Source organism: Drosophila sechellia, chromosome X (assembly GCF_004382195.2).
Source record: "Drosophila sechellia strain sech25 chromosome X, ASM438219v1, whole genome shotgun sequence".
In the NCBI taxonomy this organism is placed as follows: Eukaryota; Metazoa; Arthropoda; class Insecta; order Diptera; family Drosophilidae; genus Drosophila; species Drosophila sechellia.
In genome coordinates this window covers 21,298,504-21,312,591 of record NC_045954.1, presented here as the reverse complement: position 1 = coordinate 21,312,591, position 14,088 = coordinate 21,298,504, and the positions used below count along the sequence as shown (strand labels likewise).

Here is a 14,088-nt window from a genome sequence, read left to right as displayed (position 1 = left end):
TGCCCCTTTCAGAGCACTAAAAAAATGAGAAAAACAATATATGGCGGGCCGTAAGTGTCGCACACACACTTATGGCCACTAACAAATCATGGCCGGTCGTGCATGTTTCATGTCCACTTAGCCAAGAAGACGACATAACGACAAAGTCGGCCGCCCACCCATAACTCCAGATCCCGTTTCAGTTGAAAGGACCGGCCCCCGCCAAACGGTCCACAGTTTTTGCTGCCACTGGCACTGAATTACGCTTAAATTATGGTAATTTATTTTAGCCCAAAGAGCGATCTAACAGGGCCATGACGACAACGTGGACACGGCCCCTGGACGCTGGTCTCTGGTCTCTGGTCTCTGGTCTCTGGTCTCTAGTCTCTAGTTTCTGGTCTCTGCTCCCTGGTTCTTAGTCCCCATTGGACCCAATGTCCGATGTCTGATGCCCGGTGTCTGATGTCTGATGGCCCATAGACACTGGCCAGTGGCCAGTTTTAGCCCACTGTTACTGCCGTTATCGTTGGTCTGGTCGGGATGGTTCCATTTGTCCATTTGTCCGTATTTCCATTTTCCATTTTCCTCATCACACACTCTTCGTTCACTGGACTAGACTTTTCCACGCCCATCAAGAAGAAACAACCCAATTATCTATAAAACTTTCTGCATTCAAATTCATACTTCATACAGGCCACAACTTGCCTAGTTCTGTATCGTTAATTGATAAGTTTGGATTCAATATAATTACAAAAATGCTTTAATTAATTCTATAAAGTATTGTTTTTTTTTATTGGATTGTTCTGCTTAATGTAGCTTGCTTTCCCTTTTCAGCTTCTTGCTTGAAGAAACTATTTCCAAATTAAGGAAATGGCTTTTTTGTTACATTTTTGATGGGTCCTCAAGTTCCCTCGGACTTATTAACGTAACAGAGAAGTGCTCAATTGTGACCAAGTCCGTGCAAACGGAATTTTCCCCCTTATTAATTTATAATTTTCTTTGGCGAGTTTTCCCCGTCGTTAAGTTATTGCAAGTGTAAACAGGAATGGTGAATGTGGCTGCAGATGAATGAGTGGTGCATGGTGGGTGGTGATTGGTGGTTGGTCGAGGTGGTGTTAGTCGAGGTGGGTGGTGCTTAGCTGGCGGGCTGAAGAAAATGAAAGAAAAGCAGGCAGCGGCTATGAAGTGGCGACTGGACTGAACGTCGCCGCCTGCCATTGACGCCTCGTCAGCTTCTTGATTTATACGACTCCATTTCTGACCCACCAAACACCATGCACGACCACCAACTGCACGAACTGCACCACCCCATTCCCATCTCCATCTCCATTCCCATCCCTGTCCTCCGATAAGTGAGCGTAAAAAATGTGAAAAAAGCTGCTGCTAAATTCGCCCTGGGATTTTCCAGATCCGGGGGGCAATTAAAACACAAAAATGCATTCGTATGCGCTAACGAAACAAATGCGATGGGGTTTTTCCGGTGGGCGGTGGTTGACGGTCGGGTGGTTGGGTGGTTGGTTGATTGGGTGGTGTGAGTGGGTGGGGGGAAATCGGGTTGAATGACGACGCCTGAAGCCGGGTCCGTTGGTCCGTAGTGCGGAGTCCATAGTCCGGAGTCGATGCAGTCAGAAAAGTATTCTGTTAAAATCAACTATATTTTATCTAAAGTAATATTTCCGTTGCATTCAAACGATTGATCTGATGAAATTTTAAATTTATATTTTACAATTACAAAAAGTACTATTAATATGCTCAGCATTCATTTTCTTTAAGCCATTAAGGGGGAGAACTACCGTGAAGCATTCCCGATTTCTGGCAGTGCACTTCGTTCAGTCCGGGATGGATTAACATGGCCGCACGGGGCTCATTAAGTGCGTCGTTGACGTTTGTCGTCGCCCTGCGTCCTGCGTCCTGCGTGCTTCGTCCTTCTCTCTGCATCCTTCGTCACTGGCTCCAGCGAATGACTGAGTGTGCCCCAGTGGCTGCGGAGGGAGGGTGGCTTTCGGGGGGCTTGGGTCTTAGTGTGGTCGGGACTTAAGCGCTGGGACTCCGGTTATGTGTGCTTAGAGCGCGCATCAAATAACAAATTAACGATGACGACGCCACAGGAGCCGCAATCAGTTTTACTTGTTTCCTTTTTGATTTGTTTCCGTTCACCTTGTTTTTCTTCTTCCGTTCCGTTCCTGCCATTCCCCTGCCAGAAAAGCTGGCAAATATTTGCACTCGCTGAATGAATGATTTGAATGAATAACGCAGATGGACTAATGACGAGTGCGGTTAACATATCAAGTATTGCACTGGAAAATGAGAGGAAATCAATGCGACCATGGTTATCCCTCATGTTATTCTCTATCTTGTATTGAAATGTATTTCCCGAACATTCATTTCGTACATTTTGGGAAATCCTTATTTATTTTGCAACCAAGGAAAACCCTTTCATATCAAAAATCGTAAATATAAAATTTCCCTGGCCAATCTTTGTACGCTACTGTTTTCCAAGTATACTTATGGAATTCGTTTTCCATTCGTACGCCAACTTGAGACACTGCACTTGGATAATGGCTCAGTGCTTATGCCAATTGATTATTAGATTTGTGTGGCCTCCATCATCCCCGATCCACAGTTCGATAGGTCTGAATGCCTCTGAATACAAATCGACAGGTCCTGCAGGTTCCGCAGCCATCCCCTCGAAAATCGTTCCACATGGAGCGTGACAAAGTCGCCCAACCACTAGCTCTTGTTCGGTTTCCAAACGCCACCCCAATCTTGTCCTGATCCAGATGCCTCGCTCCTGCGTCCTTCTGCTTACGACTCATTTGCATTTGGCGCCCGTAAAGCAATTATGACCCAATTGGTTTGGCTTTGGTTTGCATTTCCCTTCAATCCACGCCCCACCACCCCCCGCACTCCTTGTCGTGTGTTTAACCTGATTTGTGTACAACTGTCATGCCCGTCGTGTACACTAAAAAAAATGAAAATTCCTTGCAACGTGTGGAAGGAAATTTCTAATTCTATTAATTTCGTAGAGTGCGGTATGTAAATATATATAAGGGGGAACCATAGTTTATATTTACTCACCGCCCAAGAGAGGATCAAAACATTGGCCCAGTAGCACCATCATCAAGAACTGCAAATTGCTTCAAAAGTTAAAATTGTTGAAAAATATTTATAAATCCAGAAATTGGTGTTTAATATCGCGATATCCGAAACTTTTCTGCCAGTGTTAGCGTACAGAAATATATGTAAGCACTCCCTTAAGTTCCAATGTTTGTGTGTGTGTGTGTAACTGGCCATGGACGTGCCCCGATAACAGTGGAATGGGGGTGAATCGGAAGGGGGGGGGGAGTGAGTGCGAATACGAATGCGGGCGGATCCTTCGTCCTGCGTCTCCGTTTCCGGGCCTCGTGCTCCTCCCTTTGTGCATGATGCAATGAAATTATCACTTTCAATTGCAATTGCCACACACTCGCCAGTTCGAGGGGTGGGTGGGGGATGGTATGCAGCAGGGGCGTCGGCAGAGCGACTTCAGAGGGGCGAAGCTGCCGGATTGAAGGGTCTTTGGGCAGGTGTTGAGTGCACGTAGCTCAGGTATGGCCGCTTTTATGTCTGCACGTGTGCGTCCCACTCACTCTAACTGGCAGGTTTCTCTCGCTCTCTCTCCCGGATCCTCGGTCCTTAGTCGTGTTTCTCCCTCTGGCGGGGCTGTTCCTAAAATCTTGGGTTTTGAAACTCTTTTATGGCCTTGAAGGTGAGCCATAAAAATATTTCATATTTATTCCGTTTGTCTGGCGGCTGAAAACCACTCGAGGCATAAAACCCCCACTTGAAGCTTTGGAAAAGCCTTTTTTTTAAATATTTATAGTTATAAGTGCCTTGGGTGATGAATTTCAGTTTTATGCTAAATAAAAACAAAATCAACGAATCTAAGTTGGCAAAACCTTTGAAACTGTAGCGCTTATTGATAGGCCTTGAAAAGGAGGTTTGAGTCTCGCAGATAAATCAGGAACATCCTGTCGCGTCCGCATCCTGTGCTCCCTGCTCAAATTGAACTCTCCCCTCTGCTCGATTTTTAGCCCGTCTCGCAGTGTGCACCATTTGCATTGCATACTTTTGTGCGTTGCCTTCATTTAATTGCAACGCTGTCGCAGGACGACGACGGATTCCGACGCGGGCGGGGGTTTCTCCAAGTTTTTGGGGCGGGCAGGAGCTGTCCTTTTGTGTGACAAACCAACTGTGGACTGCCTGCTGTTGACTGAAAGATATATGATGCCAAGCTCACAAGGCGAAATTCGCTGCTCTTTTTAAGGACACTTTCCCCATCCTTCCCCCCAACATATTTATACATATATTTGTTTTGTCTCTGTGTGTGCCATTTTGTGCAAATTAAATTCTTTGCTCTTTGCTCCGCTTCCATTTGAATTTGCTGTTGTTATTTCTCTCTTTTTTGCGGATTTCTATTTAACTAAGTTCTTAATCAGGCAGCCCCTTGACAACTGTCACCGGCAGGACATTATATGGGCGGGGAGTGGACTCCGCGGGGCGCTGACCCATTAAGAAATATGTGCAAATGGAGCACGTATGCATACAATTTCGAGTCAGCGAAGAAATCCATTTAATAACGAAGAAATGTTGAGCAAAGAGTCGCTTTTCTATAGGCCATCATGGGTGGGTTGGCTTTTAATTCACCGAAAACATAATTTTATGCAAACGAAGTGGTACATTGAATTATTTTAAAACTCTGTTTTCAAATAATAATTTCTGTAGATATAATAGACAAAAATAATAAATGCGATTTCATCGCTAATCTGTACATCCACATGGATTCTTGAGGATTTTCAAAGTACGAAAAATGCACTTTAGGAAATAATTCGCGCGTTTAGAATGCTCCAATGTGTTACTCTATTTACGGCCTCTGCGGAATTTTCTTATTTACCGGCAGTTATTCACGAGACTTTCCTTTAATTGGCGCCCAACTAATTTTACGCTCACCAACTAATTTCAATTTCAATTGTTTAACTTTGCTCACTTTCTCCACTAGCCCCTGCTCGCTCGCACACCCCTATGTCCGTCCCTTTTTGCGGCAGCCTAGTTTCAATTTCTCCGGCTCCGACGCTTATTGTTGTTGTTTGCCTTGTTTTGCATACTGCATTGTGACGCCTCCCCTCTCTTTTTAACCCTTTGGGTTTTTAATGAGCTGCGGGAATAGTTTTTCGCTGCCGCTGCTGCTTCTTCTTGCCTTTGTTGCTGGCCTGGCCTTGCGCCCATTTCCCTAGAAAAGGGGGCGTGGCGGGCTAAGTTCGCTTGGCTACGGATGGTCGGCGTACGACCCTTGTCGCATTTTTTATACTTTGGCGGCTCATTAGCGGGTCACCGTACCCTAGGGGAAAAACAAACTACTTCTCCTCCATTTCCGTTTCCCATCCGCCTTTCCTATTTTCATATCCCCCTTATTTATTTGCGAGGAATTTTTCCTCCGTCATCTTTGGCAATGGGAAATTTTGTATCTTGCCCGCCGCAATGCTGACAAAAGCAAAAGTGTTGAACAGGAAGGCAGCTCTCTCACATGGACTTGTCTCCGTCTCTGTCTCAACCCCCAGCCCCGTCTCTTTCTGTTTGCCCTCTGCCATCTCGCTCTCCCGCGCTCTGTGTGCCTTGTCGCTGATAGCGCAAAAACTGTCAGATGATTATCGGAACTGGGGAACGCCTTTTGTCAACTTTATAAACGAGCTCATCTCGCCATGACGAAAGACTTGGACCGAGGCACGTCCATATCACACAAAAACAAACGCACGTCTTGAGGAGCAGTGGTTCCAACTGCGGTGGGAGTTGGGGAAATCATTTGAAAATCGCTTAGAACACCATTTGCTAAAGCTATCCCTTTGATTTTTTCCACAGCATTACCCACTGACCTTTTCTTGTTCTTTACTTTATGTCGTTAAATCTATAATAAATTATTATAAATTATTTTGAATAATCATACAAATATTCTATAGATTCAATTTCAATTAAAATATATATTTTTGTATATTTTTAGGTAAGCTTATCCTGAAATCCTGAACTACACTAATCAATTGTTTAAAGTGACCGAATTTTGAGAGCGTAAGTTTACAAACGTTTAACATATAAAACTTTGAGATAAAACGAAATTTAGTTTTGTTTTTAATGTATCCCAATATTCCCAAATGGTTACTCCAGATTTTTGTCAGACTTTTCCCTGTCTCGTGTCACTGTCTTCGGGCCTTAACCCTTGCGTCCCGATCCTGAGTCTAGCATCCACCTCCAGCACCGCCACGGACCCTTTGCACACTTTGCTCGTTTCTGTTTGACTTGTTGGTGGCGTTCTTTTCTTGGCCACCCTCCGCAGGCCTCCTTCCGCCTTAACCCTTACCCGTGCCTGGGGGATGGCTGCTGTTAATTGGCTGCCACAATTTGACTTTTTGTCGCCTATCGGGCAAACAAAATCAGTTCCAGGGGCATGTCCGTGAGCGACATCATCATTTCCCCAAGACCCTAAGGTCCCCCCACCAGCCGTTCACAAATTTCTTGGCCACGTTTTCTTCCGCCTTCGTGTGCGTGACTATCGAGCTGTGAGGCAGTTTTGCATAGGAAATTGAAAATTTTCACTTGCTGTTTGTGTAGTCGAAAGCGACGTATCCCTGCTCACAAAAATCGAGAGAAGTTTGGAAAAGCTGGGAAAAAAGCGGGAGGAAAGTGAAGGAAAATTAGAAAGTTGAGGCAAGGGCGCTACTGCCACTGCGTCACTCATACGCCGTGTGGGCAAACAAAAATTTCTAATGCAATTTCCTTCGCCGCTGCGGGAGCTGCATTTTAGTGCAATTTTAACAAATTTCAGAAGCGAGGATGCTGCCACAGGGACTTTGGCTTTACGATTTGATTTTTCGCTTTGTGTGCCGCAGCTGCAATTCCCATTCGCACACAACTATATGTGTGTATTTCTACACATTTATATACACATTTGTGCATGTGTGCAAGAGGGCGGGGCATGGGCATTATAAACTTATCATAAAATAAAGTTAGCAGCTATTCAAACCGCAAATTTTTGCAACGACGCGTTATTAAAACACCAGGTGTGGGAATATGTGTGTGCACACACGATTCTGTGCGGGAAACTTAACAAAAGCAAAAATATTAAAAAGGAGAAAGGAGAAAGGATACAGGATAAGAGGAAGAAGAGGAGGAATACACATACACAAACACACACGTGGCCAAAATGCAGCCAGCTTCACAAAATGGCTGCGACAAAACGGAAAATGGGAACAAGCAAAACGAAAAGTCAATTTGATGCGGAGACGACGGTGGAAGGAAATGAATCGGGGAATACCCTTTAAGTAACCAGACTCACCCTGGAAAGTCATTATTTATTCGGGACATATTTCAATGACCATATGTGCGGGCCTGTTTGCCCAAAAATCGTATGAAAATCATCCAGCAAGGTAGCTTTTATAAAAGTAACAGTAGTAACAACTGAAATTTAAATATATTAAATAGTTATAAAATATATGCCATTTGGTGGCAAACGGAAAGAAACTGGCTTGAAACTTATTCAGATAGAAATTGCCACAAATATTGAAATCTATCTACCTAAGCAACTAGTATTGGTATTGAAGAAATAAGACCACATAAGGTGCGGATCCAACAATAAAGATTATTAGCTTTCTGATGCCGGCGGAATTCGTTATGGGAATTAATGCAGTCTAGCTTGGAAGCTGGAAGAGATCGGCGGGGATATATGCTCCATTGTTCAGTGTGTACAAAGGCACAAAGGTGTGGGGAAATACATATTTAGGAGGGACGGCGGTGGTTGGTTGGAAGCGTTGTCAAGCCAAAAAGCAGCAGCGTTGACATTTTCTCAACTTAATTAATTTTGCTGCTACCCTGGCTAATACGCACGCACACTCGTGCCAGCCATTCATGTACCTATGTGTGCATACATACGCGTATGATGCACATATCAAATACACATACATATGTACATATACATATGTGCTCTTGTATGTGTGGACGGGTGTATGAGCTCCCTTTGACTGGCACTTTGTTTAGTTTTGGCTCGCATTTTGGCGCTTGATTAAATTTTGAACGCGACTGTGGGCGAAATATGGGGGTGGGCATAAATATTTCCGATTTCAATTTTCAGTTTCAATTAAATTGGAAATTGCGGCGATAAATTAAATCAGCTTGAGACTGTCAAAGGATTTCAATTACGCACAGAAATGAGTTCATGATCAGAATGGAGAATGGGAAATGGAGTGGCGTCTGCATGATTTATGGCCCGGATTTGTTGCGGGGTCCTTGGCATTGACTTTATAAGGACTTTATTAGTAAATAAAATGCCATAAAATGCCAGCAAGGGGCCAAGGGGTTAATAGGGAGTCGTGCCGTAGGCCATTGCCCATTGTCCCGCATCTTTGGCCCTTTATCCCTGCTCCTTCGGCCTTTCTCCGGCACTCAAGTGCTCGTAGTTCTCCGCTTTTGTGCACATCGCCCCTCCCCACCCCTTCCCCCCTCCCTCTGGCATTATGCAAATCGCAATGCCACGCCCCTTTCACCGCCCTTCCGGAGCACAAAAGAGTCGGCGTCCCAGCATCTGGAATGCCGATGCACAACAGCAACAGCAAAGGCAGCAACATCGGCAGCATTGGCAGCTATGGCAACGACTTAAGTGGATTACAGCGGCAACTTGTTGGCCGGGTAAAAGGATCCGGAGATCCCCGGGTTCAGTGTTCAATAAACACACCCCCAGAAAACACCACAGTCCGGATAACCAGCATAGCCAGGATAACCGGCAGGGAGCGGCGGGCACTCAGGGAAAAAACGTTCGAAAGTTGGCAAATCGATCAGAAAACATTTGAAAAGTCACAGGACTTGCGTAGCTCATCGGTCAAGGAGACGGGCTCAAGACTTCCTTTTGTTGCAGTCTTACAAAATATTAAACGTAATATGTTCTTCTTGAGAATTGCTCTAGAACTTAACTTAAACATATAAAAGTAACTATTTGAGGGGAAGTACAACGTACTGATAATTAATTGGTTAAATAGATCCCTTCCTTTGGCCTACTCGTCTATGCCTAGAATCTGGGATTATCTTTTTGCGACAGTGTGCCGTTTTCGAGTGCCGAGCCTCGAGGAGTTACTCCATCGGAGTATGACAACTGGAGCTCCATTTCCAGCTCATCTGTCTCAGCCCAGTGGGATCTTTGGGGCTTCTGGATTTTCCATTTAACACAGGCCAGTCGAGTCTGCTACTCACCGGATTTGGCCGCTTCACAGCCAGCCAAACACTTCACAACCGGCACTTCATCGATGCACGCGGCGTATACGCAATGCGGCTGCTGAAGCGCCTCGAGTGCTGGGATGAGGACAGGGGTGGGTGAGGGCACTTTCCAGAGACAGCAATTAGCCGGGAAAAGAATGCTGAAGATGCCGCTCCAGGAGAGCTGGTCACATAATTTAAAACTCTCGCCCAACTGCAATTTAAACTTTGTTTGCTGCCTTCGTTTACAACGCGTCGCCGGCTCAGGAATTGTTTTCATTCCTCGTCCCTCGGCACGTCGTTTGCCTTTGGTCCTCGCCATTCCTTTTCAGCGTTTTGCGTTTTTTTTGCGTGTCTGTACTTTTAGCAGTTATGCAGTTGCCTAGCAAATAATAACTTCCGTCTTGACTGCTTTGACTAAGAAATGAAATGATTACAAAACAGAGAAGCGGATCCAGTTACTGTGCATTTTATTGCTAAAAGGGAAATTTACATGACTGAAGCTGACTCTGAAGCTGGAGCTAAAGCTGGAGCTGGGGCAAACTTTATTACCAGGGAAACTTTGCCGGGTAAAAGTGCACCCGCCGCCGGCTGATAGTTATCCTTATGTACTGCTAATAAGTACAACAAATAACAGGGCCAACAACCACGTTTCAGCGACATAAATAAATAACATTCATTTCCGCCCCAGCTTCACCGCCACACCCACTGCCATTTCATACCCATTGTGGCCCCTTGGGCACTCGAGGATTAAGCGAGCGAGCTACAAGACTGAACACTGAGAGCTGCCCCGCCCACTTGATAGTTTCCCCAATCGAATCCAAAGCCCACTCATTGCCAGTCGATGGAGCGCGAGCGACTGAAGAGTCCTCCAAAGTTTCCTCAAGTTGATCGAAAAATAAAGCGCGGATAGTTGGCGTGGCAATCCAATCCGATGGATGTCGTGAGCCGCTGGCCCCAAAACTTTCGGCCCCCCGATTCATTATGTCGCGCGACAACTCTTTTGGGCCGGCAATCAGCCATGGTTTGTTTGCGAAAAGTCTAAGTCTAAGTCTGTTTGGAAGTCTAAGCACCCAAAAGTGGTTCCAAGAGACCCGAAGTCATTGGCTCGATTTATAGTATTGTCAAATTTTGACGGGCCTCAATTTTCAAGTACTTTGCCAACAAGATAATTATTGGTGATGTACCAATACCAATCGATTTTTATACAGAATTAACGAAATTGCTCATTTTCCATTTTTGCCCAACAAGGTGATGTTCCTGAGAAAATCACTTTAAGACGTATTATAGGTATATTAATAGTCCTAACGTTGTGTCCACCAGTGGCATAGTTGGGATGCATGATAACTTCGGCCACCGGAATCCTCACCCCGCCGCTCGAGAGGAGCAGACTGCCCGTCTGGATCGACCATAGATCTGCCGGAACTCTAAGGCAGATATAGCAGATATATCTTGCAGTGTCGAACCAAAAGGTTCCGATAGTACTCACACATCGTTCCCGTGCTTCACACAGTGGCCAGCGGTGATTACGTGGCTGGCAGAGATTATGACTCCACCGCAGTAGTGTTCTCCACGGAGACGCAGGGAAATCTGGTGCGGAAATTGACCCAGCTTCGCCCTGATTCCGCCCACGATTCGGGGCTCTATCGCGGATGCACTCTGGTTTTGGGCTACGTCCTGTCCCAGTATTCCCTGGACACCACATAGAAGCAGTAGCAAAAGAGTCCACAATGCGGTCCACATGACTTAATGGGTTAATTTCCTGTTAAGTTTTGCTTGCTAAAATTCATTTTCAGCTGTATATATATAGAATAAATTATAAATAAGTAATGACGCTCATCATCATTAGTATTGCTATATATCCAGCTATATGCTAAGTCAAAAGCCGACCTAATTACAAGAAATTTGTAATGGTCTAATTAGAAGACTTTCAGGAAAGGTTCTACACTATCACACATTAAACCAAACCACAATTAAATTCGCATGCGAACTGGAAGTGAATAGGATTCCACGATTAGGCGAGCAAACAAAGCTTTAACCCTTAACCCTCACCAGAATCTGATATAGTTCAGTCTGCGAATGGCTCGCTAACAATTGACCCCCGAAAACTACCCATACGAGTGGTCTCTTTCAGCAGCTTTCAATGGACAGCCATGCGGAGACAGCAGTCCGAGGAACATCTGCTGCCTCCTCTTTCAGCCATCGGATTAACTCGGTTAGTGGCCACCCACCGCTTCACTGCACAACCAAACACCTTCCATCGCCGAGTGTCATGCATTTTTCATGGCCCGCCACGAGCTCAGCTGCTCAACTAAATTAACGAAATCAATCATCATCATCGTGTCGGCATGGCACCTGACATACAGAGAAAAATACTGCAAACAGCTTGGACTCGTATTTTGCTACCAATACCAAATAAAATTGAAGACTACTATACTTATATCATTACTCATATTTATAATTGGTAATTGGCTAGTCAGAGAAGTCACTGTTTTCTGTCAGTGCCAAATCGATGACCCATTTCTCGCCGTGCACTTTTGTCCGGCAAGGCGCCACATGCCACATGCCACTTCTCTCACGCTGCGAAATAAAAATGAAATAAAAAAGTGCCAGAGCCAAGAAATGCGAACCCATTCATCACCCGATTGTTGGGGGCTAGTAATTTGTAACCTAATTGAATGCGTAAGCGCCGGAGGCCCAAATCACGCATACGCCCCATTGAACCGCTCTCAATATGGGTTTCAATTTCGGCTGCAGACTTTTTTAATTATGGCTGCAGTCGGAAACTCTTTGGCAGCTTTTCTTTTGTCGCCGCTTTTCCTAGCACACATGCCACGCCCCTTGCCGTCTACACCCGCCTACCCTAGGCTCTTTATGTGAAGTTTTTAATTAACTGCCTTACAAAGATTTTCCTTCTTCCGGTATGTTTTTTTTTGCTCCTTTCCTCCCCTTTTTATACCCTTTACTCGTAGAGTAAAAGGGTATACTAGATTCGTCGAAAAGTATGTAACAGGCAGAAGGAAGCGTTTCCGAATTTATAAAGTATATATATTCTTGGATTAGGATCAAAAGCCGAGTCCGTCTGTTCGTCTGTCCGTATGAAGCTTGCCACGCGCCCACTTTTAAACCATTTTTTGAAATTTTTCATAATTGTATTATTCTTGTGAATTTCTGTCGACATGCATTAATTTTTTTCTCATTTTAATCCTCAACATCTATCGATATCCCAGAAAAATTATGAAATATCGCATTCACACTAGCTGAGTAACGGGTATCTGATAGTCGGATAGCATTCTCTGTTGTTTTTTTTTTGTATTTGCGTTGCCTGCCTTTTTGTGATACGCTGCTGGCCCCGAGCCTGTTCTGGCCACAAATTGACATTTTTTGCCGGGAACGGGACGGAATGGGCTACCTTTTTGACGATTTTCGCAATCCTATTTCTCGATTTTTTTTGCGCGTTTCCACTTTTTGTATTTAGCTGACGGAATTTAATAAGCCAGAAATTCGCTAGCCGAACCGAAATAAATTTGAAAAATCAGCCCGCGACGTTTCGTAATTAAAGTTGCTCTCACTGGACAGATCGTTGTGTTTAGAGCTGCACTCAGAGAAAATGTGCGACCTTAAATAATTAAACAATTTCTAAAATTAAAATTCTTCTATTCTCTTATATATAGCCAATATTTCACTGCCTATTAAGCATTTGTAATACATTTTCTACAGTCTTGAAGTTGTTCAAGTACTTGAAATTAAATATTGTAAAATATTAGTTCGACAATCAGTGTTTGTTGCAGTGTAGTGTCGCATGCGCGACCACGCCCCCTAGCCCCAACGCCCCCTGGCTAATGACAAATGGTTGTCAGTTTGTCAGTTGGCCGCTGCAAGAACTGCAGATAAAAAGAGAGCAGCGCTTTTTTGCACCTATTTTGACAGGCTTTTGGCCTTTTGGCCAAACTGTGGACTTTCCGGGGCAGTGGGAGAAGTTTTTGAAATGAATTGGAACTAATGAATGAGGGAATGAGTGAATGAGCTGTGGGGTTGCCAAGCTGGCAAACTGGCAAACTGGCAAACTGGTGAACCGGCGGAGGCAGCAGCTGCTCGTTCGCCTGTGCAATTAACTGTGAAAATGCTGTCACAATATTTAAAAGTTTTAATTGTTTGTTCAATTGCAATTGCAATTTAAAACTGGCGCCAAACTTTGCACTTTGGTTGTTTTAAACTTGTTTAGCGACTCTCGCTCTCTGATGTCGCCTTCTCCGGGTCCTCGTCTGCTCGACTTTTCTGTTCCTCGTTTTTTTGTAGCAAAAAAAAAAAATAATTTAACATGAATATATCGCATTTCATGGAGTCATACATCACGAGGCCGTCGGAGGGTTAAGGAGGCGGCGTTGGGGGGGGGCGTGGCTGGCCGGCGGGCAAGTGACAGCACTAACATAAGCCACAATAATATCCAAAGTCATGAAGGAAGTAACCAAGTGTGAATTTTCGGTTTATGCCTTGCGAACCCAAGCGTTGAAGCGGCGCTGCTGCTGTTTCTCCCGACTTTCAGCCGCCCGCCCGCCCCCTCTCGCCCGCATCTCTTCGCCGCTTTTCCGCTTTCCCTCGGGCGGTGCTCGTTGGTGTGGCTTGTTCTCCTTCCAGTTGTCGGTGGGTCAGATGGGCGGGTTCCGGATATATAGCTTCACTTGGCCGCACTGCCGTAGTTGAGTTTGCTGCAAAAATGCCAGGCGAAAACTTAATAGTTTAAGCGCCGTGCACTTGCAGTATTCCAATTAACACTTAATACTTTATTTATGAAGTAGCAGCTTTACTTCTAAGTACATCACTTAGATTCATTTAAAT

At 44.8% G+C, this 14,088-nt stretch overlaps 2 protein-coding genes across 5 annotated transcripts in view; one reads left to right on the top strand and one right to left on the bottom strand.

Annotated features, from left to right (window-relative positions):
• LOC6615206 (loricrin) overlaps positions 1–14,088 on the top strand; it is a 73,700-nt gene that overhangs the window by 50,459 nt on the left and 9,153 nt on the right. The window lies entirely within an intron of this gene.
• Positions 10,463–10,992, bottom strand: LOC6615207 (trypsin 3A1). Its single transcript, XM_002039581.1, has 2 exons — positions 10,739–10,992; positions 10,463–10,676 (listed from the first exon to the last, which is right to left on the bottom strand). Exons 1-2 carry the CDS (start codon positions 10,990–10,992, stop codon positions 10,463–10,465), a joined length of 468 nt encoding a protein of 155 aa, XP_002039617.1.